General features: G+C 38.3%; 3 protein-coding genes across 3 annotated transcripts; all 3 read right to left on the bottom strand.

Moving 5' to 3' along the window:
- Nucleotides 1-185: 185 nt before the first annotated feature.
- On the bottom strand, nucleotides 186-2,122 carry LOC140777956 (uncharacterized). Its single transcript, XM_073122404.1, has 3 exons — nucleotides 994-2,122; nucleotides 635-914; nucleotides 186-544 (listed from the first exon to the last, which is right to left on the bottom strand). The coding sequence occupies exons 1-3, from the start codon at nucleotides 1,960-1,962 to the stop codon at nucleotides 408-410; spliced, it is 1,386 nt and encodes a 461-aa protein (XP_072978505.1). The 5' UTR covers nucleotides 1,963-2,122; the 3' UTR covers nucleotides 186-407.
- Nucleotides 2,123-2,655: 533 nt separating this feature from the next.
- On the bottom strand, nucleotides 2,656-7,735 carry LOC140777955 (aspartate--tRNA ligase 2, cytoplasmic). Its single transcript, XM_073122403.1, has 10 exons — nucleotides 7,183-7,735; nucleotides 6,902-7,012; nucleotides 6,646-6,759; nucleotides 5,554-5,844; nucleotides 5,370-5,480; nucleotides 5,117-5,170; nucleotides 3,974-4,053; nucleotides 3,775-3,890; nucleotides 3,406-3,520; nucleotides 2,656-2,977 (listed from the first exon to the last, which is right to left on the bottom strand). The coding sequence occupies exons 1-10, from the start codon at nucleotides 7,693-7,695 to the stop codon at nucleotides 2,851-2,853; spliced, it is 1,632 nt and encodes a 543-aa protein (XP_072978504.1). The 5' UTR covers nucleotides 7,696-7,735; the 3' UTR covers nucleotides 2,656-2,850.
- A 1,389-nt stretch (nucleotides 7,736-9,124) lies between these two features.
- Nucleotides 9,125-26,086, bottom strand: LOC140779347 (uncharacterized). Its single transcript, XM_073124370.1, has 6 exons — nucleotides 25,543-26,086; nucleotides 25,342-25,450; nucleotides 14,630-14,675; nucleotides 14,049-14,134; nucleotides 11,610-11,668; nucleotides 9,125-9,451 (listed from the first exon to the last, which is right to left on the bottom strand). Exons 1-6 carry the CDS (start codon nucleotides 25,932-25,934, stop codon nucleotides 9,349-9,351), a joined length of 795 nt encoding a protein of 264 aa, XP_072980471.1. The 5' UTR covers nucleotides 25,935-26,086; the 3' UTR covers nucleotides 9,125-9,348.
- Nucleotides 26,087-26,499: the final 413 nt, after the last annotated feature.

Here is a 26,499-nt window from a genome sequence, read left to right as displayed (position 1 = left end):
GATCCTAATAAGATTTGTTTGTAAATTAAAAATAAAGATAGATTTATTTGATAACGTTTTCTGCTTGGTTTCTTTGATGGTCGTTGGGCTCTTCTTTCTTCCTCTACTCTTTTGCATGCAATTAATGCTGTAACAATTAATTACCTTTGTTGTTAGTTTTCAAAAACAATTTCATATATAACAACTCAAATCTCGAGTTAGCTTGAACTTGACACAACTGGATTCAACTGATGGCCCCACTTGATTCGCCAGACAAATATATATACATATATAATATAGCTGATGAACAAAGCTTCCAATATTTTAGATGATCGAGAATTAATATTTAGGGGAAACAGTGGAGAATTGATAGCTTTCAGAAGAGCTAGGAACGATTGAAAACAATCTAAGATCTCCAAGGAAGCAATTTAAGGAAGAACAACGACTTTGCTTAGGATCCATAACACCAACGTCATCTCAAAGACAAAGATCGTGTGAAGCAATCCTCTATCAAGTGGGAAGCCGAACAATGTGATCCCTCCACCGTTATGCTGCAAGTACGTAACTGCACCCAGTACTAATTAAGATTAATCGATCTATAAACAAACATCAAAAATAATAAGCCATGCATGGTAAAGCCTAAAGGCAGTAGTACCTAGGGCTTGTCTACTTCCAAAGGCCGAAGAAGTATGTTGAGGTGACGAAGACACGAACGCTGATGCTTTTGGAAAGTTAGACGCGTCGTCGAATTCTGATGAGGGCTCGACGTTGCCGCCGTTTGCCGCGGCAGCCGGAGGCGTTGAGCTACGTCCAGGGCAGGACATGGTCATGTGCCAACGGCTGGCGATGGAGACGACTCCTTGAGCTCGGTGTGTGATTCTTGCTGCTCCTAGTAGGCACATGAAGAACCCACTTAACTGGACGGCCGAGCAAACCTACAATTAATGAGATTAGAAGATTAGAGTGAAGTTTTAGATCAGTAAAAAAATGGTTATTTCGGATGAACGTGCTGACCAGGAGATCACCCGAGTTGCGAAAGTTCTTGTTTGATTTGGAAGACAAGACCATCATAAGAGCTCCAAGCTGGCTAATAGTAATAGTCACCAAGGACCCAAGTATAAAGATACGATATCTATGACTCGTCGCAAGCAGCTGCCTCTTGATCCTCATGTGCTCATCAAACATCTTCTCGGCCAACTCAATATTCCTCTGATCACCTCCACCTCCACCTCCGCCTTCCTCCTCTCCGTCAAACATCTTGTACAACACCTCGAACCTCAGTATTTGCAGCAAGCACGTGAGCCGGAACAGCACGCACACCAGCAGGAACACCCCCGTCCGGTACACCCACGAGGCCACCGTGACAGCGAAGGCCACCGTGCTCCACGGCACATGAGGAAGTCGAAGTGGAACGGGAAGTGGGATGGTGATAGTTATAGTGGAGGAGAAGAAATAGAGGAGTACTTTATGCGAAAGCTCGACGGCGAAGGAGGGGAGGAGGATACAAGTGAGGTGGCGGAAGGCGCGGTCGAGTTCACGGGAGTAGGCGCGACGGACGAAGGGGGAGTCGTCGCGGAGGGCGCCGTCGAGGAAGAGGAGTTGGCGGAGGCCGTGGCGGCGGAAGAAGACGGCTAGGGTGAAGAAGGATATGAACGCGAGAGAGGACTCAGATAGCTGGGTCAGCTTGTCGAAGAAGATGGTGATGGACGATGTTTGCAGAGTTAGAGAGATGAGGACGGGGATGATCACGGTGAAGAGGGCGAAGAAGAGGTAGGAGATGGCCCTCGCGAGGGCAGTGGAGTGGTCGAGGAAGCAAAAGCGGAGGCAGAGGCGGAAGTGGCGGAGATCGTCATAGAGGGTGGATTTAGAGCGGGCGTAGACCGGATTAAGAAGGAGAGGGAGAGAGGCGCCAGTGTTATTATTGGAACCATTACAAGAAGCCATATTAATAATGGTCGTGGTATCCTCCAATATTGATGACATAGTGGTAGTAGAGATCGATGTGTTTGTGATAAGTATTTGTAGTTTTCTGCTTGTGGTGAACGAAGAAAGAAGAAAGAAGAAAGAAATGATCTGGTGGTGGAGAAGAGAAGAGAGAAACTAGAGGTGTCGTCGCAAATACTCGTGAAACAGTTGAAAAGGAACGGGAAGTGATCCATGAGATTGGCAGTTAGTATTTATAATTTATTTTTATTTTTAATCTAATAAGTTCATTTATGTTACGAGATAGAAGCATTCATGCACAAGACAATGCGAAGGGTCAAATAGGAGCAAAAAGAAGCATTGCATCCATCCTCTCGTGAGCTCTACGAGTGCCAAGTGCTTCAATCCGAGAGGCAACTATTCTAGCTGGATCTGTTGGCAAGGAATGGCCTTGACTTCACCATCCATCTTATCACGAGATTCAGCTTGTTACTCAACTGCATTCACCTATCACTCTCACCTGTCGTTAGTAGTTTCGTATTCAATGAAGTAGACAAACTAATAATTGTACATGCAATGCTCATCTACTGATTGTAAAGCTGTTCGATCAGTTGTATGTTGACAAAGATTCAGTAATTCTCGACCGAGACCTCAAAACACAATTTTAAGTCTTCGAACAGCATGGTCCTCTCAGGTGAAATGAACTTCACAACTTCGATGATTAGAAGCAAACGAACCATTCCGAGAAAGCACTTATACAGAAATGGGCCCTCTCCAAAAGAAGCAAATTATATAGAGAGATTTTTCACGTACATCGAATTCATACAAGATGGCGAATACTCCACTAGTTGACATTACAAAGTAGAAAATTCTCCCGGAGAAGAGTGTTGTCCATGTTTAACTTTAGAGTTCACTTCGAACAAGAAACTGTAGAGAAGAAAACCTTGTTTAAGGGACAAGCCTCTGCGGGTCACGAGGGAAAAGCGACGTCTTCCTAATGTTGTTGAGGGCACAGAACAGCATAACCACTCGTTCCAAGCCCACACCAAATCCGCCATGCGGAGGGGCACCATATCTGCCAAAATAGTAGAGCGATGTTCAGTGCTATTTTTAGCTGAGTATCTGTTAGACTTAAAGACTTAAATACTTGCACTCTGTTTAGCAAGAATCTGTTTAATTTAAAAACTGCTATTTTTGCCAAAGAATATGACAACTGTCTCCAATAAACCCTCTGGGGGTATATAATAAAAGAGTACTTCTGGGTAGCAGATTTGAGTTTATCCATCCATAAGATCAAAATGAATTTTGAGTTAGATGCTAGGTTCCAATCGACATGCTTTACACTCTACCCACAAATCATTAAAGTGTCCCAGGTGAGACACTGTACATACTTCGTACTAGGCTTACATCTTTGTAAAAGATAAAACATGGCCACAAAGAATCTATTTGAAGATGAAGAAAAAAGTAGGATCTTGGAATGATAAGAGAAAGTTGAATTCATACCGGAAGGAGTCAATGTATGTAGATATGGTCTTCACATCAATTCCACAAGCCTCTGCACGCTTCGTTAATAATTCAGGTGTGTGTATCCTTTGTGCCCCAGAAATTATCTCCTCCCCTGGAAGAAACAAGAACACTTGGATCATGAGATAAGAATACAAAATTATATCTCAAATCCCAAGGTTCTAAAAAACAGATACTCAATCAAGAAAAAAAACAGTAATACATTCTTTGGGCTGCAAAGTTTGGGGAAAAACCAATAAGAGAAAAAGTAAAACAGAGATTATCTTATTACTGGAAATTAACAGATGATCTGCACCTCCCGAGAAATAGGACTTCAATTAGGTCCACAAATTAGAATATAATTCTTACCTCGAATGAAGACATCAAATGAATTAGTGTAAGCCGGGTTATCATGACAGGGCATGGTGTAAAATGGTCTTAAAGCCAAAGGATACCGGTAAAGAATATAAAAATCAGTGTCATATCTGCAATAGGTAAGAAGATTAAGTTAAGGATCCAATAATTCACATAGGAAGGAAATTAATGCTGGTATGGAAAATGCACCAACTTTTGACGAACAAGCCGACCCAATTTTTTCTCAGCCTCTGTATTAAGGTCTCCCATAGGCTCAATTTCTGTCCCAGCTTCCTGTGGATATGAATAAAACTGGCATTGTCAATATTAACAGAGATATCAAAAAAGATTTTGATATATTATTAAATATCAGGTATATAGATTGTCCAACTATTGGGGAGTAAGAACTAGCTCCTGCAACTGTTAAATCCTTTTAAAGAATTACTTCTAATAAACTCCATAACATTACAGCCGCCAATTGCTGTGTAGAACTTTCACCACTGCAATGCAGGAAATTGTTTAATTTCCTAATCATCCGTTTTATACTTCCGTATGGTAAGGTAATTCAAAGTTGCAAAATCTGATAATAAGGAAGAATCTTTAACGGCCTACTACAGAATTTATCTTATTGGATGCTTCTGTTGTTTCTTGGATAATATCACGAGAATTAAATTAACCATATGAAAGTTTTCTCATCATTAGCTTTTGATAGAAAGTGACACTAGAACAATTGAATAAATCTAAGCTTGTCCCTGCAGTAGAATGGTCTTTTCTAATGCATAAAAGTGTATCTCTCACAGACTAGAAACTTTGCTAAATTGTTTACCAGCATGCCTGCTTAAATACTCTAGGAATGACATCACTGCCAAGACTTTTTACAACCGAATGTGAACTCTTGAGAATGCCTCTATTTTGAGAAAGGTGCTAAAATTTTGATGAGAAAAATTGCCAATAAAACACTTAACTTACAGAAGATCACTGACAATACCTAGCACAAATAGTAAGGGAAGAATGGTTCTTGAGGTGAGGCCTCAAGTACTATATATCCTAATGTTAACTCTCCACGAGCTGCAGGTGAATTCCTATCACAATTGGAGGGAAGAAAGGGCTCAACGATATTAGGCTGAGCAGACAATCTTACCATCAGGACAGCATTCACTGGCAGTGTCTGGCAACAAAGTCATGTATAAAATTGATGTCTTACCTTAAATGGATGATGCAAGTAACCTCTAAGTTTGTCATCTAGATATACACAATTAATAGTTGAAAACATGCTCACCAACAATGCACAGACACAAAAATTCACCACAGCAAAATAGATGCATAAGTAAATAGTACTCTGAGACCATGCATGCACCTTCAGCATTTGAATGCCTTCATCATAAGTAAGTCGCAAGGTCTTTTGCAAGTACTGCAAGGCACATTAGTGATTAATCAGAAATAAAACACATAAGAATTTGTAGAAGATTGACAAGATTGCCGAAAAAACAAATGTCTTTTTACTAAAAGAGACCAGCGACACCGGAACACAAACAATTATTAGAGGAAATTAAATTGTTTAGCAACTTGATTCTCATTTTACTTTGATGCATAAAGATGCTGCCCCTTACCTTCAGAGGTTCAAAGGGATACTGTCTATTTATTGCGTCAAGTTCCTTCTTGCAATTCTTGTGCAAATGGTCAAACATTGCAACAAACAGACTATCTACTATGTCACAAACCTGTATAAAGAAGTTAAAGCTATATGTCAGTAAATTGAATGTGTTTAAAGTATAAACTGAAGTATATTCCTACCTCAAAATAGTGCTCCTTAATCTCCATTTCAACGTCAAGGCCAACAAACTCACAAAGATGCCTGTGGGTATAAGAATCCTCTGCTCTGAAGACAGAACCAACTTCAAATACACGTCCAAACCCACCACATATTGCCATTTGCTTATAAAGCTGAGGTGATTGTGCCAAACAAGCAGGTTGACCCTTGTAGTCCAACTTGAATACAGCTGCACCGCCTTCACTTGATCCAGATATTAACTTTGGAGTATGAATCCCAACAAATTCCTTTGATAGCAAAAATTCTCTGAATATCTACATCATAGCACAGATAACGATTTTTTTTTTAAATCAGCAAGCATACCACCATATTTAGTGTAAAGAGATGACTAAGGGTAAAAACAACTAGGTGCAAAATCCTTTGGATGCCATTAGCAAAAAAGCTTGTTAATCTTTTGTAAGCAGGCTATATGTATATGTACAGAAGTATGTTGAGTCGTCGACATATGTATAGAGTATAGACATGCAGTTATTAAGATAAACATTTCATCTAATGCCTTATATAATACTTTTGCATTGTACAAGAAAACAAAATGTATTTGACTAAAGACTCTAAACCCAAAATCAGACCTTTAAAGGAAATTCAATGATATCTAGAATCTGACTAATGACATTTATTGTTCATTGCAGTATGTCTATGTGCAAGCTCAACAATGTGTTACCTAGATATCATGCGTCTATAAAGCTGAAAACAAGCAGACATGTAATAGAACACGATTTGATCTTAGCTATTCAGAATAAGAGAGAAGTACAATAATTCTTCCTCAAATATGCTATTGAGAGGAAAAGGATTAAACCTTTTTAAGAAATAAAGTTTTTGATCGGAATACGAAAAAAAAAACTAAAGGACCCCTTAACTATTTAAGGTTAAACATTGGGTACTTTACTGATATATGGCAAAGTCAAAGATGATATCAAGTGGAATATCTATCCAAAGCATAAAAACTATGATCCAACACAAGAAAAGGCTAACTAAAGTAACAAAGAAGATGTATAATATTGACATTACATAATCACTATGAAAGACAAACATCTGCAAGAAGATTGCGCCCTTACATGTTCAACTTGACACTGGATACGAAAAGTTGCTTGGTTCGCAGGAGTGCGCAAGTCAAGGGCTCTATAGTTCAAGCGTGTATCCTGGCCAACACGAACAAGCTGTTCTCCAGTCTGCATAACACAATTTCCTATATTTAGAACATCAATCAACAAACAAACTTTATAGTAAATCATAGCCAGAAATCCTCAACATAAACTAGTAAATTGTTCTCATAAAATATAAATCAACCACGCAACAATGACCTTCACTTACAAGCTCAGCCTTTTCAAATTCAGTCTCACTTCGTGCTGCATCCTCAATGTTAATAGGGAGGTTAGGAATTGCTCTATTGACACAGTACAGTTTCCTTACTTGAACTTCCACCTACAGAGAAACAGCCAACAATCTAAAACTGCATGTCCATTAAAAATTCATCTTCCTACTCTAAAAGCAATGAAACAATAAAAAGAACATAAAAGCATTAAGAAAAAAAAAACTCTATTAAACTTCACAAAGGAAAAAAAGAGTAAACTCCAAGGAATCATGCCAATCACCTGTTGCGTAGTACCCTTGATGGGATCCTTGGGGACAGAGACGACGCCCTCGACATCGACGATCGACTCTTTGCTGAGACTCGTCGCAAACTTCACGAATTGCGGGCTCACCAAATCCTTACTGACCACGACCACGCACTGCACCGTGCTCATCGACTGCCTCACCACCAGGAACGCCATCTTCTTGCTCACGGGCCGGATCACCTGCGCCGCTCCGCGGATCAAAACCGTCCGATCCGCCAGTCCCGCCTCCAAATCGCCCACTTCCGTCCATTCCCGGCCGCTCACCGCCTTCGACTGGATCTCTTCCACGGGAATGTCGCCGTAGCTTCCGGCGAGAGGGTCGGATTCGCCGGAGTCCGTCTGGGCGGCGCCGCCGGCTGTGGCCGCTGATTCTTGCTGGCGGGCGGCTTTCTCAGCTTTTTTGGCTTCCTTCTTTGCTTGTTTCTTGCTGATGGTTCCGGCACCGTCCTCGCCGGCGGGAGCAGGAGCAGATGCTGGCTCAGAGGACATGGCTGCGGTTTTACGCAAGAGAATTCGATGCGAGGGGAGTAAAGCCCTAAAGAGACGACCTTCTATATTCTCTTAACGGGTCGGATCCTAGCTGACCAGGTAGTGAATTCTAAAAGGGATCCAAATTCGGGAGTTTATTTTAGCTCTCAAAAACATGTACATTATTGTATTATATATAGGTAGTAGTCACTTGGCTAGCCATTCAACCTGTAACAAAAGATTGCAGTGCGAATTCCTTCTTTTGTCTTTTGTTTAGTCTATAAATTAGTTTACATAATGCTCACAATCTATTAATTAATTAATCGAACAGCTTAATCTTCCCTCGAGCTTGAGCTCAAAATTAATTTCGAGCCAAGTTTTAGCACAAGTTTTCTCACTTACATTCGAGAAGACTCTGAATTGATTTATTTATTATACTAATATATATTATGTATAGTATGAGATTATTAAATCTTGATCTAGAAGTACACATATCATCGACCTGCAAATTCTAATCAAGGCTTTGTCAATTCATTCTTAAATCAGGCTTTTGAGCTCGAGTTGAAATAGACTAAAAATTGAGCTTGTTTAAAGCTCGAGCTCCAATTAGACTTGAATTCAATTAAGCTAAGCACTAACATTGTTTCACGGCTCAAAATTAATTTTGAGCTAAGCTTGCAGATCCGGGCTCTATCAAGCTTAGTTAGTTTATACGCCTAAGCTCGTTCGCTTCAAGAATAACTTTTTTCTCATTTTAAAATACAACTCATTATTCTATAATAATAGCTAAATATCATAATAACTCTATTACAAAATACAAACACTATTTATTAAAATTACATCTTATACCATACGCTAATCTAATTACTAATTTACTCTTGATATCTATCCCATCAACCTACTTTATATTAAATTAAAAAGATTTTCATAGTAATTTTATAAAACAAAAATAAAACACTCTTTTTTTCATCTTTTCAATCACTTTTTATCGCATTAAAAATAATTATTATTCATTTATTCTAAAATACAAGTATAATAATAATTATTCTTGAAATAAAGATTTTATTTTAAAAATAATAAAAAAGAATACATATTATAGAGTAAACAATGTACCAATCTATTTTTTGCTTATCTACCAGCAAAGGCAAAGCACTTTGGGTTTTGCATGAATAGCCTCTCTCTCTCTCTCTCTCTCTCTCTCTCTCTCTCTCTCTCTCTCTCTCTCTCTCTCACCTAACAAGTTAACCAACGGTTAAAATCTGATCAACTTAATAAAAAGAAAGAAAAAAAAACACCTTATTCTGTTTTGCATAAATAGCATTTTCTGATTTTTGAGATTTTTAACTTCCGGATATTGAAAGAAAACCAACAAGGTATACATGCAAAATATGGACTTTGAATTTTGATGGATATATAAGAAACATGAGATGCAAGAGAGTTTACACCCAAATAATGGAATTCCGTATCATTCTACATATGGAGAGATAGACTACAAACTTTGTGGTAAATAATGCCAAAAAAGAAAAAGAAAAAATGGCACAGCTATTTATGCACTTCGCAATTGCTCATTCTGAGGTTAAACTACACAGCAGTGGAAAAGAATATAGTTGAAATTAGGCATCTACAGAAGCTCTCATATATATATATATATATATGCAACTATGCACAAGAGAATCATGTGGGAACTTCAAATTGCTCTTCAAGCCAAGAGTTGTAATCTCTGAGTAGCTGCTCCACAAGCAAGGGAACAAGTCTGTCAAGTAGACCCTGCATAAGCCTGCTCATACCAAAAGTCCAGTTTCAATTCCAGGGCCGAAGAAAACATATGCAAGTCAGTCAGACTGTTTTGCAGACAGCAAGGAAAGATACATGACATATTGTTTCATGTAAAAATTTGAAGAAAACATATGCAAGTCAGTCAGACTGTTTTGCAGACAGCAAGGAAAGATATATGACATATTGCTTCATGTAAACTTTTGAGCTTATGCATGCTGGTCTTTTGATGAATGTTGGAATATAAGAGACTTAGAATTACTATTCCTTAATAGTTTAATTTTTTAGAACAATTAGTGAGTTAACATAGTATTAAAGCAAAGTCTTGAATTCAAATCCTGCCTGACCTATCGGTCATTTATATATAATACCTCCACCTTATTAACTATTCCTTAGAATATAAAAGCTTAAAAACTACCACTCTCCAACGACTTAAGCTTAATGTTATTATAATTTCAAGATTAGTATCTTCCAATTAGAATAACTTCAAAAAAGTGCTTTGGAGGAATAGATGGAATAAGAATGTCTATCCCACATTTACAACCACAAACAGCATGACCTTTCTTAACACAAGTCACAAATAAGCACCATCCGGAATCTAGAAGCATTTTTTGCTTGTTTTTAATTGAAAAGGGATTACTATTATAAAGTTTTGACTGTCTAAATATGTAACAAGATAACCACAAAGTTAATGAAATAATAAAATTAAATAAGAAATGAAGAAAATCAATATCAGTGGTTGGAAGGAAGATATTTATCAATGGAGGCAGTAGGGGAAAAATCAGCCTAATTTCCCTATCCAGTCTCCAAGTAATATAATTTATACACTAGTATGTGGAAATCCTACTTTTCGAAACCAAATGCTCCCTAAGCATTGCTAACCCCTTTTCTTGCCCAATATCCTGTTACTGCTCCACCCATCTCCTCTTCTTTCCTCAAAAGTTTGGATTGATTGCGATTTGATATCCACTATTATATGCATCTGTATAATTTATGCATGAATACATATACCTTGTCAACTGTTCCTAAAGGCATAACTAACTTTGTTTAGTCTTACAAGTGATTTACATGATGGGGTCATGTAAGATCAAAATTTGCAAGATCATTAGAAGAATGCTTCCTAATAATTGAGCATAAGAAACTTTAGGTAGAGTTAGAGCAACCTAAATGACTTGAGTTTTTGCACCAAAGATTAATGTGTCATCAATATTCCCTTTGTCTACAGCAGGTCGATAGGAGATATGTTGGGCCGCATGGTCCATCTCACTCAGCATTAATAGTTCTACATTATTTTATTATTTTACCCTAAGGGTAATCTAGTCCTAAAATTAATTAATTAATTAAGTATTTTTTAATTAAAAGTGTAATTAGGATATGATTTTGTACAATTCATATGATTTGATGCACTTAAACCCAAAGATTATTTTAAAATTGGATAAATAATAGAAGAAATATAATTGTATTGATTTAATAGAAATTTTTTCTTCATTTTTTAAATAATGTAGAACTATTAATATTTTATTTTAAATATTTCTAAATAAACCAGCAATTTGACCGGGTGAATAGTTAAACTAATATGACCGACCTCCTACCAAATCAATATTCAGTCTAGTTCTGATAATTATGCGTGAAGATCCCTTTCACTATGAAATCAGAATCCTAAAGTGCGAAGTCTATAGTTTTTTCTAGAGATATGGTATCTTCTTCCGTTCCTAATGTGTTCTTCAATGTTTCCAGGACATCATGAGACTACTATGACTCAGTTGAGAGCCCCTTCAAATATTTTGATCCAGACATTTAATCTGTTATATATAAATGGAATGTTGCTGATAGTTTTATTTATCATAATTGTCTGTCATATTAACCTTTTCCTGCAATAGCATTTTTGGTGAAATTTTCTAAAACCTATCAATTTTTCTGCACTAGAACCCATAAATTATCTACCTGTTAGCTTTATGCTATCTCTTAGCTTTATTATATCATCTTCTTTATTAGTGATCTGATCTCAGTTTTGAGTGAAGGACCCTAGTCAGAGACATGCTTCCAACAATCTAACTCATTTTCAAGAAATTCTTAGTTGTTCAAGAACTTCAAAATTATATTTTTTTCCTTTTTGAAGCTTATTTCCTGTCCCACAGAAAATATGACATTCTAAGACTTACAAGTTTCCAGGTTTTTCCACTGCTGATATTGGAAGCAAGCTGAACGGTTTTGTATAGACCTGTAAAAAGCAGATACGGAAGTTATATGGAAGTTTGACTATGAGATCAACAACAGCACAACCATCACCGGGAAGTCTAATCATGAAATATTAGTCCGAATAATTTATATGTTGAGAAAGAAGCCACATAAGAAGATAGGGAAGCATTGAATTGTTAATCATAAATTGAAGAAGATAATATAAGAGGTAACGAAGAAAATAAAAATAGAGTGCTGTTGGAAATTGTTTCATATGAAAGCTACTTAATACAACACAAATACAGCTAATTGAGATGACTAGGTCAGTCCCTCAAGTTGCAGAAGAAAAAAAAAATCCAACGATAATGTAACTGCTGGCACTATTTGGTAAAGATAAACAAGTTGCGAATTTCTAATGCAATTGAGCAGGCTGCTTTAGAAGGATATCAACAGATCAGACTGGTCATGCTTCGGGCCAAAAGTAAGTTTTGGTTAGTTGAAATACTTGAATCTTGTACTGTTAACTTGTTAAGGACAATCTGATTGGAATGTTTGTGCAACATGACAAGCTCTTTTGAGATATGACCTCTTCAAACATCTATTACATGACTTACGAGTTATGAATCAACTTGATATCATTCTCCACCATTTCTTTGTCAATAACCTGCCAATTACAAGAATCTAACTTTTACCCATTTTGAATATCAGTATTGTCACTATGGTAGGGATGTTATATACCTAAGCTGCTAGGAAATTGTTGCAGTGTGTAGCGCCCCCCAGTATAGCTTAAAGAGCTTCAATTTGATTCTAAAGAATCTGCAACCAAATCATTCATCTAATAGCTTTCATCTTACAGTGAAAGCTACCAGTGGAGCCCTTTGCTGTCTACTGAGTGATGAACAACATATATCTATAAATTGTAATGGCCACTAAAGACTCCAAATCTATCTGCTGATTCAAAATGAAAGTTGAAGGGAGAAGGGGGGGAGTCACCCTCTAAGCACTGAAAAATGACCAACCAATGACTAGGTTTCTCTGTTAGTCAAACAATTATTGCCATGAAGCAGTAGGAAGTAACTGATGGAATCAGTCATTTCAAATAATGAAATAAATATGTTTCCAAGTGGAATGATGCATTGTTCCTAGTAAGGTCGAACTGGAGAATATAAAGTGTCTGACTTTTCAGATAAACTTTCTTGATACAAAATGCAATATTACCAAAAACTGAGTTTTGGTACTCAATGGCAAAAATAAGTAGGTATGAGAACTAAATAAAGAACACGAGAGTGAGTGGTATCACCACTTTCCCTTTGGCTTGAAATAGTGACAAGGCATGGGCTACCATGGATATGAGAGAAAAATCCAGAGAGAGGGAAATGCCAGTTTTCTAGATGATTATAGCAGTTTTAGGCTTTTAGCTCCACTAACTAATAAATGCAGATTCTTCAACTAGGAAAATCCCCTGGGATCGAAGATTTTAGCATCTCTAAAGCATGGACATGGGACACCCATGGTTTGAAAATGGTATCACAAATTTTAAGAATATTAGGATCTAGCATTTAATTAATATTGTATCGACATACATAAATGTGTGCAGAAGTACATGGCAAAGAAGTTTTCCTGTCTGCTGGAGCCTGGAGTTCCTATAGCTGTAACTTGTAATAACAAGTGATTGAAATTTAAGTACACCTTATTTCACCAAGTATTCCTAGTACAAATGCTACATACTTGCAAAAATATGTTAAACTTGGGGTGCGCACTGGCAAAAAATAGTTTGGTTTCTGGCTAACCTGTATCTGGTAACCTCAACTATCAATCATTCCACACACAATATGTCTTAACTCATTTGGTATTTTTTTTTGTCGTTCTTTTGTTCAGCTATGCATTGAAAGATGCACTCCTAATTCAGCACAGCATGGCTAAGAAAATCAGCAGGATAAAGTTACATGGCAAAGTTATGATAATTTGTCTGATTTTATCCAGATAATATAAGTTACTCAAGAATATATATATATATATATATTTAATAGAGTTACACTCATAAATAATGCCTCATGAGAAGTAATAACTCCTAAAAGTAGGGGTCTAGCTTCCCATATTATCAAGTTACAAATCAGCTGTGCTACTTCTGAACTTAAGATGCTATATATATGATGTTATAAAATGACTCTTCCCTTTTAAAGGTAGGATACCTATCCTAAATTCATAATGAATATATTGGTGTATATAACTATCACTGAACAACTCAGATTTAACTAGGGATTATTCTGTCAACATCAAAAGTATGTAAGAACAAGAGTACCACTTACAATTTAGCAAGATTAATCCAGAGAGGTACAAGGAATAAAATAATGCCAATAACGGATGAATACCATTCTCTAGGCAAGCTAATGATTGATCTACAACACCCATATAGTTCGTACCTCAAGGGTGACTTTCAAATTGACATCCACATGTACAGTTGGCTCATAACCATTAGCCTCCCACGTTATATGGTTTCTCATGAATGCTGCAATTATTTAAAGTGAATATCAACATCCTCTGTTAATGCATTTTCATAAAGAAACAGATTATGTCAGTTACTAGATTTTGTAGGATTATCTGGGACCCTAAGGAACATTTATGTTGAATTGATGCAAAACAAAAATCCTACTTAGAGATATCTGTAATTTCAAATATCAGATGACCCCTTGCTAGTCTCATATTTGTGTATAACCCAAGGTGTTGCTTTACTGCTCAAACAAGATATGTAATACATATAAACAAAATAATTTTTGAATGGACTTAGTGATAAATATACTATTCATATTAATCTGAGCAAACTTCTATGAATTGGGGTAGTATATCAACTGCTACAGGAAGATTCTGTACTATACTACTATATTATAAATGAACAAATTTCAGGTTAAAGTAGATAGATTGTAAGCATATAGAACCATATTTCAAATTTCAAATTTCATGAATCAGCTGAAGAATCACAAAGGTGCAACAAATTAGCATATACCTGAAAAGAGGTGATTTTGCTTCTCTACTGTTTCAGAACCCTCGAACTGCGACAAACAAATGTGGATGAATGGACATTCAAATCTTTATAGAGAAAATCTAAACAACTTATTCTGCACAGAATCTCAAAAGCTCTTAATAAATCTCAAACTGCTATAAAAATATAAAATGCTACCAGAACCATAATTTCTATAATGTAAGGGATTTATGTGTTCAAAAAAACATGGTTCAAAGTAAAAAATATTGATTGTGTTTCAATTTGATTCCAAAAGAGATAAAAATGTTTCAGAGGATGAACCTTCGGCTTAGTTTTCACCTTTCAGTGCTCTTGATTTAGATCATTCTCAACATGTAAATATAAAAGAATGGAAAAGTCATAAAATTAGCAGAGAACAGGGATAAATCACATGTCGTGATAAAACTTAAAAGCCCACTCAAATCCAGCAGTATCAACACTGAGATATCTATGTGGCTAGAATATTCTTTTTTGGAAAGAAAGAGGAGAGAAGATAACTGAAAGGAAAACTTAAAAATATATATATATTGCAGGAAAAAGAAACTATTCACAGTCCTTCTCTATCCAAACTATTTTCTAATTGCATATTGCTGGATAGAAATTGTCAGAACCAGAATATTAAAAAAAAAAAAAAAAGGGGGCGGGGGAGGGGGGGGGGGGGGGGGGGGGGGAGGTTGAGAGAGGAGGGTGCATGTGCAGCCCTCCCCTCTCCCTCTCCAGGCACGCATCGTGGCGCAGAGAGAGAGAGAAAATCACGCCTAATCCGGATCGGATTAGGTCTAGATTTTCTCTCTAATCTATAAATTAGGCTTAATTATCTCTCTCTCTGCTTAATTCTCTCTCTCTCTCTCTCTTCTTCCTCCTTCACCGACGGAGTTGTCGCCGTGGAATCGGCCAGCCGGAGCGTCGCCGGAGCCAACAGAGACCACCACACGACTCCCCCGTGGTGATTTTTAGTACGTGGGCTAGAGATTTGAGATTTTGGTTGTCTTGCCTAGACTCAGGTGAGTGGGTTCACTCACGTGTTTATTTTATTGTATTTCGTATTGTTGTCAGACCAGGTAAATTTTCTATATGCAAATTATTTATTTCACTCTCATGTGTAAAAATTAAATTATTGCAATTTCTGTGTGCAAGTCTATTTATTTCATCCGTACGTGCGAAAATTTAATTGTTTTATTTTCTGTGTGCATTTTATTATTATATTCAGTGCATCACTATACTTCGTGCTAATATTGAAATTTGTGAAAAGAAAAATGAGATTAGTATTAATATGACTTAGAGAACAGTTCCGGTATAAATCGTTGCGATTTTCCGTGGTGACTCAAATCTATCTAGAAGTCCAGGGGAAAGTCCTAAGTTAGATCACTGCGGTGACTTTCTTAGGTGACTCTGGCGGGGTTAGGGAACAGTCGTAGGAAAAATGAGAAAACTTCCTAGGTGACTCTAACTTCTCTCAACGGTTAGAGGAAAAGACAGAGTGTGTTGATCATAGGGTGATACCCTCTGATGACCCTAACCGGATCAGCTATGAAGAAAAGTCCCGAGCGTCATCTCGAGGTGACTTCTAGTTGATGTGGATCCACAGGGTTTAGACCTATTGAGACATATGACAGTATAAATATCAAAAAGATGTAATATGTTGAAAAACGTGCAAGGTTACAAGTTGTGACATTTCTCTATTGTTACCATTGTTATTATGTAGAGAGCATGCCTATTGCATACTATCATGAATATTGTTGCTTTTAGTTAATTTATTCAGCATTAATATGTTTTAAAATTTATTTGGTTCGAGTGGATTCCACTCACTGAGTTATAGTTGTTGGCTCACGAGTTCTATTGTTTTTTTATATTTGTTTATTTATTTCAGGTAATAGTCAGCGGGGCGACTGAGCGTGATGTACCCGGATTCAACCTCCACTTAGGATTCACCTATTTACCTTTCCGTTCTTTTAGATTTTGTGCTTTAGATTAGAAGATTTTATTTTATTTTATTTTAGTTTAGAGACTCAAAAACATTAACATTGTTTATTTTATTTCAATTGCATTTAGTAATAAAATTTTAATAAAGCACATTCTCATTTTATTTATTTATCTTGTCATCGTATACGTAGAGAGTATTATTAAGGCTTCGTGCATCTCAAGCATATTGAGATGCATGGCCGGTCATGATTCCTATTTTGGTCGTGACAATGTTGGTATCAGAGCCTAAAAATTATGTTATTCTAAATCACCCTTAGAGTTGTGTGGAGGTCCGGTGGCATCAGCTCAGGTTCGTTATGAAATTTTTATTATATTCAGTAAAATTATTCTTATCTCATTATAAATCTTGAAGGGACAATATGTATACGCGACATCGTCGACAGGGAGCTGCGGCCCAGAGTTTATCTCCTGACCGGAGTAGGGAGCAAGAGCCGACTCCTACTCAAGCGCCAGCTCTTGCACCTACTGCTATTCCTGGGTTGGGATCGGAAACTGCTCCTACCCCTGCCCAGATCCTTACTCCTGCCCTAGTTCCTGCTACTCATACTGTGGTATCGGTGCTACAAACCCTTCTTCAGGCCGTTGGAGGACAGTCATCGCAGACTCCGACTCCTTCAGAGTCAAGGCCCCTTAGTCTAGATAGGGGTACAGTGTTTGAAAAATTTTTGAAGGCATCTCCGCTTGTCTTTAGAGGGACTGCTGATCCGATTGAAGCAGAGGCATGGCTGCTGCGAATCGAAAAGATATTACGAGTATTGGATTGTTCAGAGGATCAAAAGGTTGCTCTGACGACCTATATGTTTGAGGATCGGGCAGAGCATTGGTGGCAGATGATTGAGCGCCAGTACATTGGACGAGAGAAGGAGCTGACTTGGGGAAACTTTAAGAAGATTTTCTTTGAAAAGTATTACCCTCGGGCCTTAAAGAAAAAGAAGCATGATGAATTCTTTGAGCTAAGACAGGGAGGCATGTCTGTGGTGGACTTTGAGGCGAGGTTCACCGAGCTGTTGCGTTTCGTTCCACATATAGCAGCGAGCGAGGAAGAGAAAGTTAGCTTCTTCGAGGGTAAGCTGCGGCCAGCCATCAGAGATAGGATATCATTATTTCAGTGTCAGACATTTCCAGAAATGGTGTCTAAGGCACTCCTTGCCGAAATAAACATTGGGGAACTCCGCCAAGAACGAGAACAGCAGCATCCACAGAAGAAGCCGAGGAGGTTCCAGGAGCAAAACAGAGGAGGTGGTCAGTCGTTTGGACAGCCCTTGAGGGTCGGGAGTGGACCAAACCCTTCTGGGGGAGGTCCCAAATCGAGTCAGTCTAAAAATTGTACGAGGTGTGGACGCTCACATTCGTCTAGTGTTGGGTGCAATGGAGTACCACGAAGCTGCTACAACTGTGGGAGACCCGGCCACTTAGCGAGAGATTGCAGAGCACCACGTGGGGGATGGCGTCCGACTTCTCAGCAGGATCAACAGCATCGACCGTCCCAGCCTGGTACAGCGAACAATAGGCCTCCAGCAAGTAGCGGAAATCCAGGAGCGAGGCCAGAGAATAAAGGAAGAGTTTATACTTTGACCCAGGAAGAAGTTGAGCACTCACCATCCGTAGTGCAAGGTATATTATTTATTTCTTCCATACCAGCAAAAGTCCTTTTTGACTCTGGAGCCTCTCTTTCTTTTGGTTCACCTGATTTTCTTTCCTTATTACCTATTGCACCTGAGATTATGGAATCATGTTTAGCAGTGACTACACCCATAGGGAGGACCATACTTTTAAATTTTATCTGCAGATCTTGTTTAGTAGAGATAGACAGTCAGAAACTTCCAGTAGATCTTATTTGTCTAGACATGCATGATTTTGATATTATACTGGGTATGGATTGGTTATCTGCACATCATGCTATAGTGGACTGTAGAATGAAAAGGGTTACATTTTCTATCCCGGAAAAGCCAGAATTTTTCTTCCAGGGTGAGCGAAAGATTCCTACAACCAGTATTATCTCAGCACTTCAAGCAAATCGATTAATGAAGAAGGGATGCCCAGGCTTTTTGGCATCGGTAGTGGGCGTGGAGCGTGCAGAGCAGGAGATTCATGAACTTCAAGTGGTAAGTGAATTTCCAGATGTTTTTCCTGAAGATCTACCTGGTCTTCCACCCGATAGAGAGATAGACTTCACCATAGACCTGCTCCCTGGCACTGAACCAATATCAAAGGCACCCTACAGGATGGCACCAGCAGAACTTAGAGAGTTGCAGACCCAACTTCAAGAGTTGCTGGATTTGGGTTTTATTCATCCGAGTGTGTCACCTTGCGGAGCACCAGTTTTATTTATAAAAAAGAAAGATGGATCGATGCGTCTTTGCATTGATTATCGGGAATTAAATAAAGTCACTGTGAAAAACAGGTATCCATTACCCTGGATTGATGATCTTTTTGATCAACTATAAGGCTCTCAGGTCTTCTCAAAAATCGACTTGAGGTCTGGTTATCACCAATTAAAGATCAAGAATGAAGATATTGCAAAGACAGCATTTAGGACTCGCTATGGTCATTATGAGTTTTTAGTGATGCCTTTCGGTCTTACAAATGCACCTGCAGCTTTTATGGATTTAATGAACCGGATCTTCAAAACTTTCATGGACCAGTTTGTTGTGATATTCATTGATGATATATTGATCTATTCCAAGAGCAAAGAAAAGCATGAGAAACATCTGAGGACAATACTTCAAATTCTTCGCGAGGAAAAGCTTTATGCCAAGTTTAAGAAGTGTGAGTTTTGGTTAGACGAGGTGGCGTTCTTAGGACATATAATCAGCAAGGATGGAATCAAGGTGGATCAAAAGAAGATCGAGGCTGTTAGCAAATGGCCGAGGCCTACATCAGTATCTGAAGTGCGCAGTTTCCTTGGACTGGCAGGCTACTATAGAAGGTTTGTGGAGGGATTTTCACGGATTGCCTTGCCACTTACTCACCTCACCAAAAAGGAGGTGAAATTTGAGTGGTCAGATGATTGTGAAAATAGCTTCCAAGTACTCAAGCAGAGATTGATTTCAGCTCCTATCCTTTCACTTCCGTCAGAGGGTGGTAACTTTGTGATTTACAGTGATACATCCCGACAAGGTCTCGGTTGTGTTTTAATGCAGCATGGAAAGGTGATAGCTTATGCATCTAGACAACTTAAGATTCATGAGAAGAACTATCCTACTCATGATCTTGAGTTGGCTGCAGTGGTTTTTGCACTAAAGATTTGGCGTCACTATCTTTATGGAGAATCTTGTGAAATTTTTACTGATCACAAAAGCCTCAAGTATATTTTCACTCAGAAAGAACTTAATTTGAGGCAGCGCAGGTGGCTAGAGTTAATCAAGGATTATGATGTTAGTATTAATTACCATCCTGGGAAGGCAAATGTGGTAGTCGATGCTTTGAGTAGGAAGTCATCAGAGGGGCACTTATCAGCACTTACTTGTCAGCAATGTATTATTGAAGAATTTAGACGCCTGAAGATTGAAGTAACATCAAACCCAGAGAGAGTAGCTATTTGCAACCGGCTAGTGGTCAAACCTACACTTATAGATCGTATCCAGGCTGCTTAATTAGAGGATGCCAACCTCAAGAAGATCTTGGAAGGATTAGAAAAAGGAGAAGCTCCTGGCTATTCGAGATCAAATGAGGACTAGTCAAGTACCGTAATCGAGTCTGCGTCCCAGCTAATGAGGAGTTAAAGAATGAAATTATGTCAAAGGCTCACAGTTCAGGATTCAGTATCCACCCAGGCAGCACAAAAATGTATAGAGATTTGCGAGAAAACTTCTGGTGGAATGGCATGAAAAAGGACATAGCAAACTTTGTGGCCAAATGTCTTACTTGTCAGCAAGTCAAAGTTGAACACCAAAAACCTACAGGGATGTTACAGCCTTTGCCTTTATCGGAATGGAAGTGGGAGGATGTGACTATGGACTTTGTCTCGGGACTCCCCCGCACTAGATCGAATCATGATGCAATTTGGGTGATCGTGGACAGACTAACTAAGTCTGCTCACTTTTTGGCCATTCGTATGACTTACTCTTTAGATCGTCTTGCACAGCTTTACACTAGAGAGATTATTCGACTCCATGGCGCACCTTTGTCTATCGTATCTGATCGAGATCCTCGTTTTGTTTCTAAATTCTGGCGGAGTCTTCATTCAGCTATGGGCACACGATTGAGATTCAGTTCAGCTTATCACCCGCAAACTGATGGACAATCCGAGAGGACTATTCAAACCCTTGAGGATATGTTGCGAGCATGTTCTTTGGAATGGAAAGGAAATTGGGATGATCATCTTCCACTCATGGAGTTCTCATATAATAATAGCTACCATTCGAGTTTGGGGTTAGCACCTTACGAGGCGTTGTATGGTAGGAGATGTAGATCTCCACTTTGTTGGTTTGAGGTTGGTGAAAAACAGTTATTGGGACCTGATATAGTACAAGATGCCATGCAGAAAATTGTTAAAATCAAGGAAAAACTTCTTGCAGCTCAAAGCCGTCAAAAGAGCTATGCTGATAACCGGAGAAGAAACCTTGAGTTTCAAGTGGGTGACATGGTTTTCCTAAAGGTGTTACCTTGGAAAGGATTGATCAGGTTTGGTAAGAAAGGCAAGTTGAGTCCTCTCTTTATTGGACCTTTTGAAGTGTTAGAGCGCATTGGAGAGGTGGCCTATCAAATAGCATTGCCACCTAGGTTATCTAAAGTACATAATGTCTTCCATGTATCTATGTTGAGGAAGTATGTGCCTAGTGCAAATCATGTGATCGACTTCGAACCTTTGGAGATCCGAGAAAATCTATCTTATGACGAGCAACCTCTGGAAATTCTAGAGACTCAGCAAAGAACTCTTTGCAATAGGGTAATTTCATTCGTGAAGATTTTATGGCAAAACCACAAGCCGGAAGAAGCAACTTGGGAGCGTGAAGATGAAATGAGGGAAAAGCATCCAGAGCTATTTCCTCAATCTTCATAGCGACTATTACGGTATTACCTTATTCTTATATTACACTAATCTTAATTTCGAGGACGAAATTTCTTTTTGTTGGGAATAATTGTCAGAACCAGAATATTAAAAAAAAAAAAAAGGGGGCGGGGGGGGAGGTTGAGAGAGGAGGGTGCACGTGCAGCCCTCCCCTCTCCCTCTCCAGCACGCATCGTGGCGCAGAGAGAGAGAGAAAATCACGCCTAATCCGGATCGGATTAGGTCTAGATTTTCTCTCTAATCTATAAATAAGGCTTAATTATCTCTCTCTCTACTTAATTCTCTCTCTCTCTCTCTCTCTCTCTCTCTCTCTTCTTCCTCCTTCACCGACGGAGTTGTCGCCGTGGAATCGGCCAGCCGGAGCGTCGCCGGAGCCAACAGAGACCACCACACGACTCCCCCGTGGTGATTTTTAGTACGTGGGCTAGAGATTTGAGATTTTGGTTGTCTTGCCTAGACTCAGGTGAGTGGGTTCACTCACGTGTTTATTTTATTGTATTTCGTATTGTTGTCGAACCATGTAAATTTTCTATATGCAAATTATTTATTTCACTCTCATGTGTAAAAATTAAATTATTGCAATTTCTATGTGCAAGTCTATTTATTTCATCCGTACGTGCGAAAATTTAATTGTTTTATTTTCTGTGTGCATTTTATTATTATATTCAGTGCATCACTATACTTCGTGCTAATATTGAAATTTGTGAAAAAAAAAAATGAGATTAGTATTAATATGACTTAGAGAACAGTCCCGGTATAAATCGTTGCGATTTTCCGTGGTGACTCAAGTCTATCTAGAAGTCCAGGGGAAAGTCCTAAGTTAGATCACTGCGGTGACTTTCTTAGGTGACTCTGGCGGGGTTAGGGAACAGTCGTAGGAAAAATGAGAAAACTTCCTAGGTGACTCTAACTTCTCTCAACGGTTAGAGGAAAAGACAGAGTGTGTTGATCATAGGGTGATACCCTCTGATGACCCTAACCGGATCAGCTATGAAGAAAAGTCCCGAGCGTCATCTCGAGGTGACTTCTAGTTGATGTGGATCCACAGGGTTTAGACCCATTGAGACATATGACAGTATAAATATCAAAAAGATGTAATATGTTGAAAAACGTGCAAGGTTACAAGTTGTGACATTTCTCTATTGTTACCATTGTTATTATGTAGAGAGCATGCCTATTGCATACTATCATGGATATTGTTGCTTTTAGTTAATTTATTCAGCATTAATATGTTTTAAAATTTATTTGGTTCGAATGGATTCCACTCATTGAGCTATAGTTGTTGGCTCACGAGTTCTATTGTTTTTTTGTATTTGTTTATTTATTTCAGGTAATAGTCAGCGGGGCGACTGAGCGTGATGTACCCGGATTTCACCTCCACTTAGGATTCACCTATTTACCTTTCCGCTCTTTTAGATTTTGTGCTTTAGATTAGAAGATTTTATTTTATTTTATTTTAGTTTAGAGACTCAAAAATATTAACATTATTTATTTTATTTCAATTGCATTTAGTAATAAAATTTTAATAAAGCACATTCTTATTTTATTTATTTATCTTGTCATCGTATACGTAGAGAGTATTATTAAGGCTTCGTGCATCTCAAGCATATTGAGATGCATGACCGGTCATGATTCCTATTTTGAGTCATGACAGAAATTATAGGGCAAGAGGAAGAATGTAGAAGGCTGTGGATTTCATGTAAAGAATAGAGTAGTTTCGTACAAAGAGAGAGATATAGGGAGGGACAAAGGGAGGGAGGGAGAAGTAAGAGACATATAATTATATCTTTTTAGGCCTATCATGGGTCAAATTTGAGTGGAAAACACAAAACACAACTTAATAACCTAAAGCTACGATTTAGCTGGCTTCCGAACTCTTGCAAAACCGGCCAAAAAACTGGTGAGTGTATTGATTTCGGCCTTTTGGGTATTGATTGAACCATTCTATTTACAATGAAAACCAAGGAGCATCGATATACAAGAATTTTTCATTTCTTACTTGTTCCGGCATTATCCAAATCAAACTAGAAGTTAATCTATCTAACAAAAGTTAAAGAAATTTAAATTCTCAATAACATATGTTACATGCATGCATGCACGCGCGCACACACACATTTTATAGAGCATCCCACTTACCTTTGGATGAAATGTGTCTTGGTAAGCTATAGCAAACTAGATAAATGATAGCTTGCTCTTTTAGGGCATAAAGTATCAGTTTTTTTTCTTATCTACCATTTACATACTCAATCATGGATCCGTATTTATGCAAAAGTAGGAAGAGGTGGATTGGGTTCACTTCTAATGTCAAACAACAAAATTCGCACGTCCATTCATTATTCGACCACTTTGTCAAAAGTCTAGCTGAAAAAAGAGAATAGATGCGGATTTGAAGTCGGAGGAGCCTCTCAGAGATTAGCTATTAATTGAAGTTCCATATTGTTAATAAAGTTCCTATAAGCAAAAGTATCTATTTCATAATATGGAAGCAAGTGGCTGAGAAATCAAATATTCTATTAACAAAAAAGAGAATCAGGTCTTGTATTTGCAAAGCTAAGCTTCCTGCAAAGCTATCCCATTTTTTAGCATACAATGATCATTGGAAATTGGACTTATTCAAGTTCTTTGATAATTGGCTCCTATAGTAGAAACAACCAGGGTCATCACTAGGATACCTATCATGCTCGATCCAACAGAAATTCCTTGCAGAAAGAAGAGATGAGAGTTTCATCTTTGTCAAGATATATTGGCAGTCTGGCACACACATAACAGATTCGGGGTAACCAGGTAAGAGAAAGGAGCCAAAACTTTTATAATTACAAATCCATCAAACTAAGAAATTCCCAAAAGACTTCCTCTTTGACACAGTTTGTGCTGAGAGTATAGGAAAAGCCTTGGCAATCCCAGAACTTGGCAGTTATTTGATATGAAAGTAACAGTCTGGCTTTCATAATTACTTGAAATGCTTATTCAACAAAAAGTCTGGCTTCCTTGTACTGCAGTAAAACCTAATCTAGAAAGTTCAGAGGATCATTGCAATCATAAGGAGATTTTCTTGTCAAACAAAGAAGAATTACCACAGTTATCTCTTTCATGGAACTTAACTATAAAACAAGAGGCAAAAGAAAGAAACAGCAGGAAATAAGTTCTCATTATAGTTCCTTTTATGTAATGAATCTTGTGTAATTTGCAATCAGTGTCATTGTCTCACTAACATCTACACCATTTCCATCCTACATTTGCTACCACCATGATTATCACTAGAATCACTTCAGCACAACTCTGGGATTGTTCCACCATCTAAACATGAGTCATGAGAATACCAGCATCATCAGTAAAATCTCTACCATCATTTTATTTGTTGCCATTGCCTACCAGCAATCATGAAAATACCTCAATCGCTTGCAAAACCACCACCGTTCAACTCTACAATCATCCTACCAGTCATGACCACAACAAAATCATCACCATTGCCCATTAGTAGTTCAAACTATATGACAACAAATTGGACTTCGCTTATGTATACAAGTAAACTGACGGTGACAGTTTATAGGCCTGGTGCTAAAAACGTAATGGTTCTGATTCTGCACTATTACAATACACCTAGCTATGCTATGATCTACAGAAATGGCAAAGAACAATGAAATTGCAATGCGTCTAATACAATCATGAACTCAAACCAAACCGCAATTAATTTACTCACCCTGCAAGACAACATCTCAACCGTGCAGTATTCGTCGGTTTGTGTCACCCTTAAGTCCAACACAGGTGCCACTTCGAACTTCAGAAACTGAATCTTATGCAAAGTGCACCTGCACATGCTTTCTTCAGATCAAATCATGGTGATAGCAGGACTAATTCCATGCACGCCTATAAGTTGTACGATGAAATGCCTCAACTAGACCTATAAGTGTTCGCCTCCAAGTACTCGAAGCTTTGCAAAGCTCTAGTGTTCAGCAGCGACTCCACGCCCGACGGGTGGCGGAGGAAGTCGCTAATTGGCAAAGCTCTTCCTTGCTGCTCCGGAAGCTTGATACTTTCCCTGCGCTCTGCAAAAAGATTTGCTGTTCTTCTACTGCTACTACTGCCGCTGTTATGGAGAGCGACGATTTCGGCGTTGGCGGATGGAATAGCTTGGCGTCTTCTTGCAGTGGGGGAAGAGAGAGCAACTGGGCTTAATTGAGTACAATATGTAGATGTTGGAAAAGCGATATCTTGAGTTGGGTTGGAGGAGAGGAAGAGAGACCGGATGGTGGTGGTGGGAAGAAGAGGAGAAGGAAGCGCGTGGGTCGTCATTGGGCATTTGGGTTGCTGGTTTGGCTAAAAAGCGAGAAGCTTTCCCTCCTCCGCCAGCCAAAGACGGAAGGTAGAAGGTGGACAAAAGAAGAGGAAAAGCAATCGGAGAGCAGAGAGAAGGAAGGACTTTACAAGTATGTGGTTCATATTGACTGCACATCGGTACGAGTAACCGAGGTTTTTCGTTTTTCCGTTAAAGAGATAAATAGCCATCACAAGACTCTCTCCCGGATATCCAAACTCACATGGAACTCAATTTAGGCCTAGCCTAAATTTAAGCAGGCTAAGCCTAGCCTGAGCCCAATTTAGGCCTGACAAATAGTAGTAAGCGGCATAGGCTAAGCTTTTACCCGTCTAACTTAGCCCGAAAACTCGATCCACTACTCTTATCTATGGCCCGACCCATAATATATGCATATTCCTATAATTTTTTTAGTTTCACATTAGAAATTTAGTAAACATATATCAATATATAAGTATGTTCCTATGAAAGATAACAAAATATTTTTATATAAGCCCATTAAACTCGGTCCAATAAGATATATTATTTTTTATATTTAACCAA

The sequence above is a fragment of the Typha angustifolia genome, chromosome 15 (assembly GCF_048772165.1).
Source record: "Typha angustifolia cultivar Huaian chromosome 15, ASM4877216v1, whole genome shotgun sequence".
Taxonomy (NCBI): Eukaryota; Viridiplantae; Streptophyta; class Magnoliopsida; order Poales; family Typhaceae; genus Typha; species Typha angustifolia.
The sequence above is the reverse complement of the archived record's forward strand: the minus strand, read 5'-3'. Positions and strand labels throughout refer to the sequence as shown.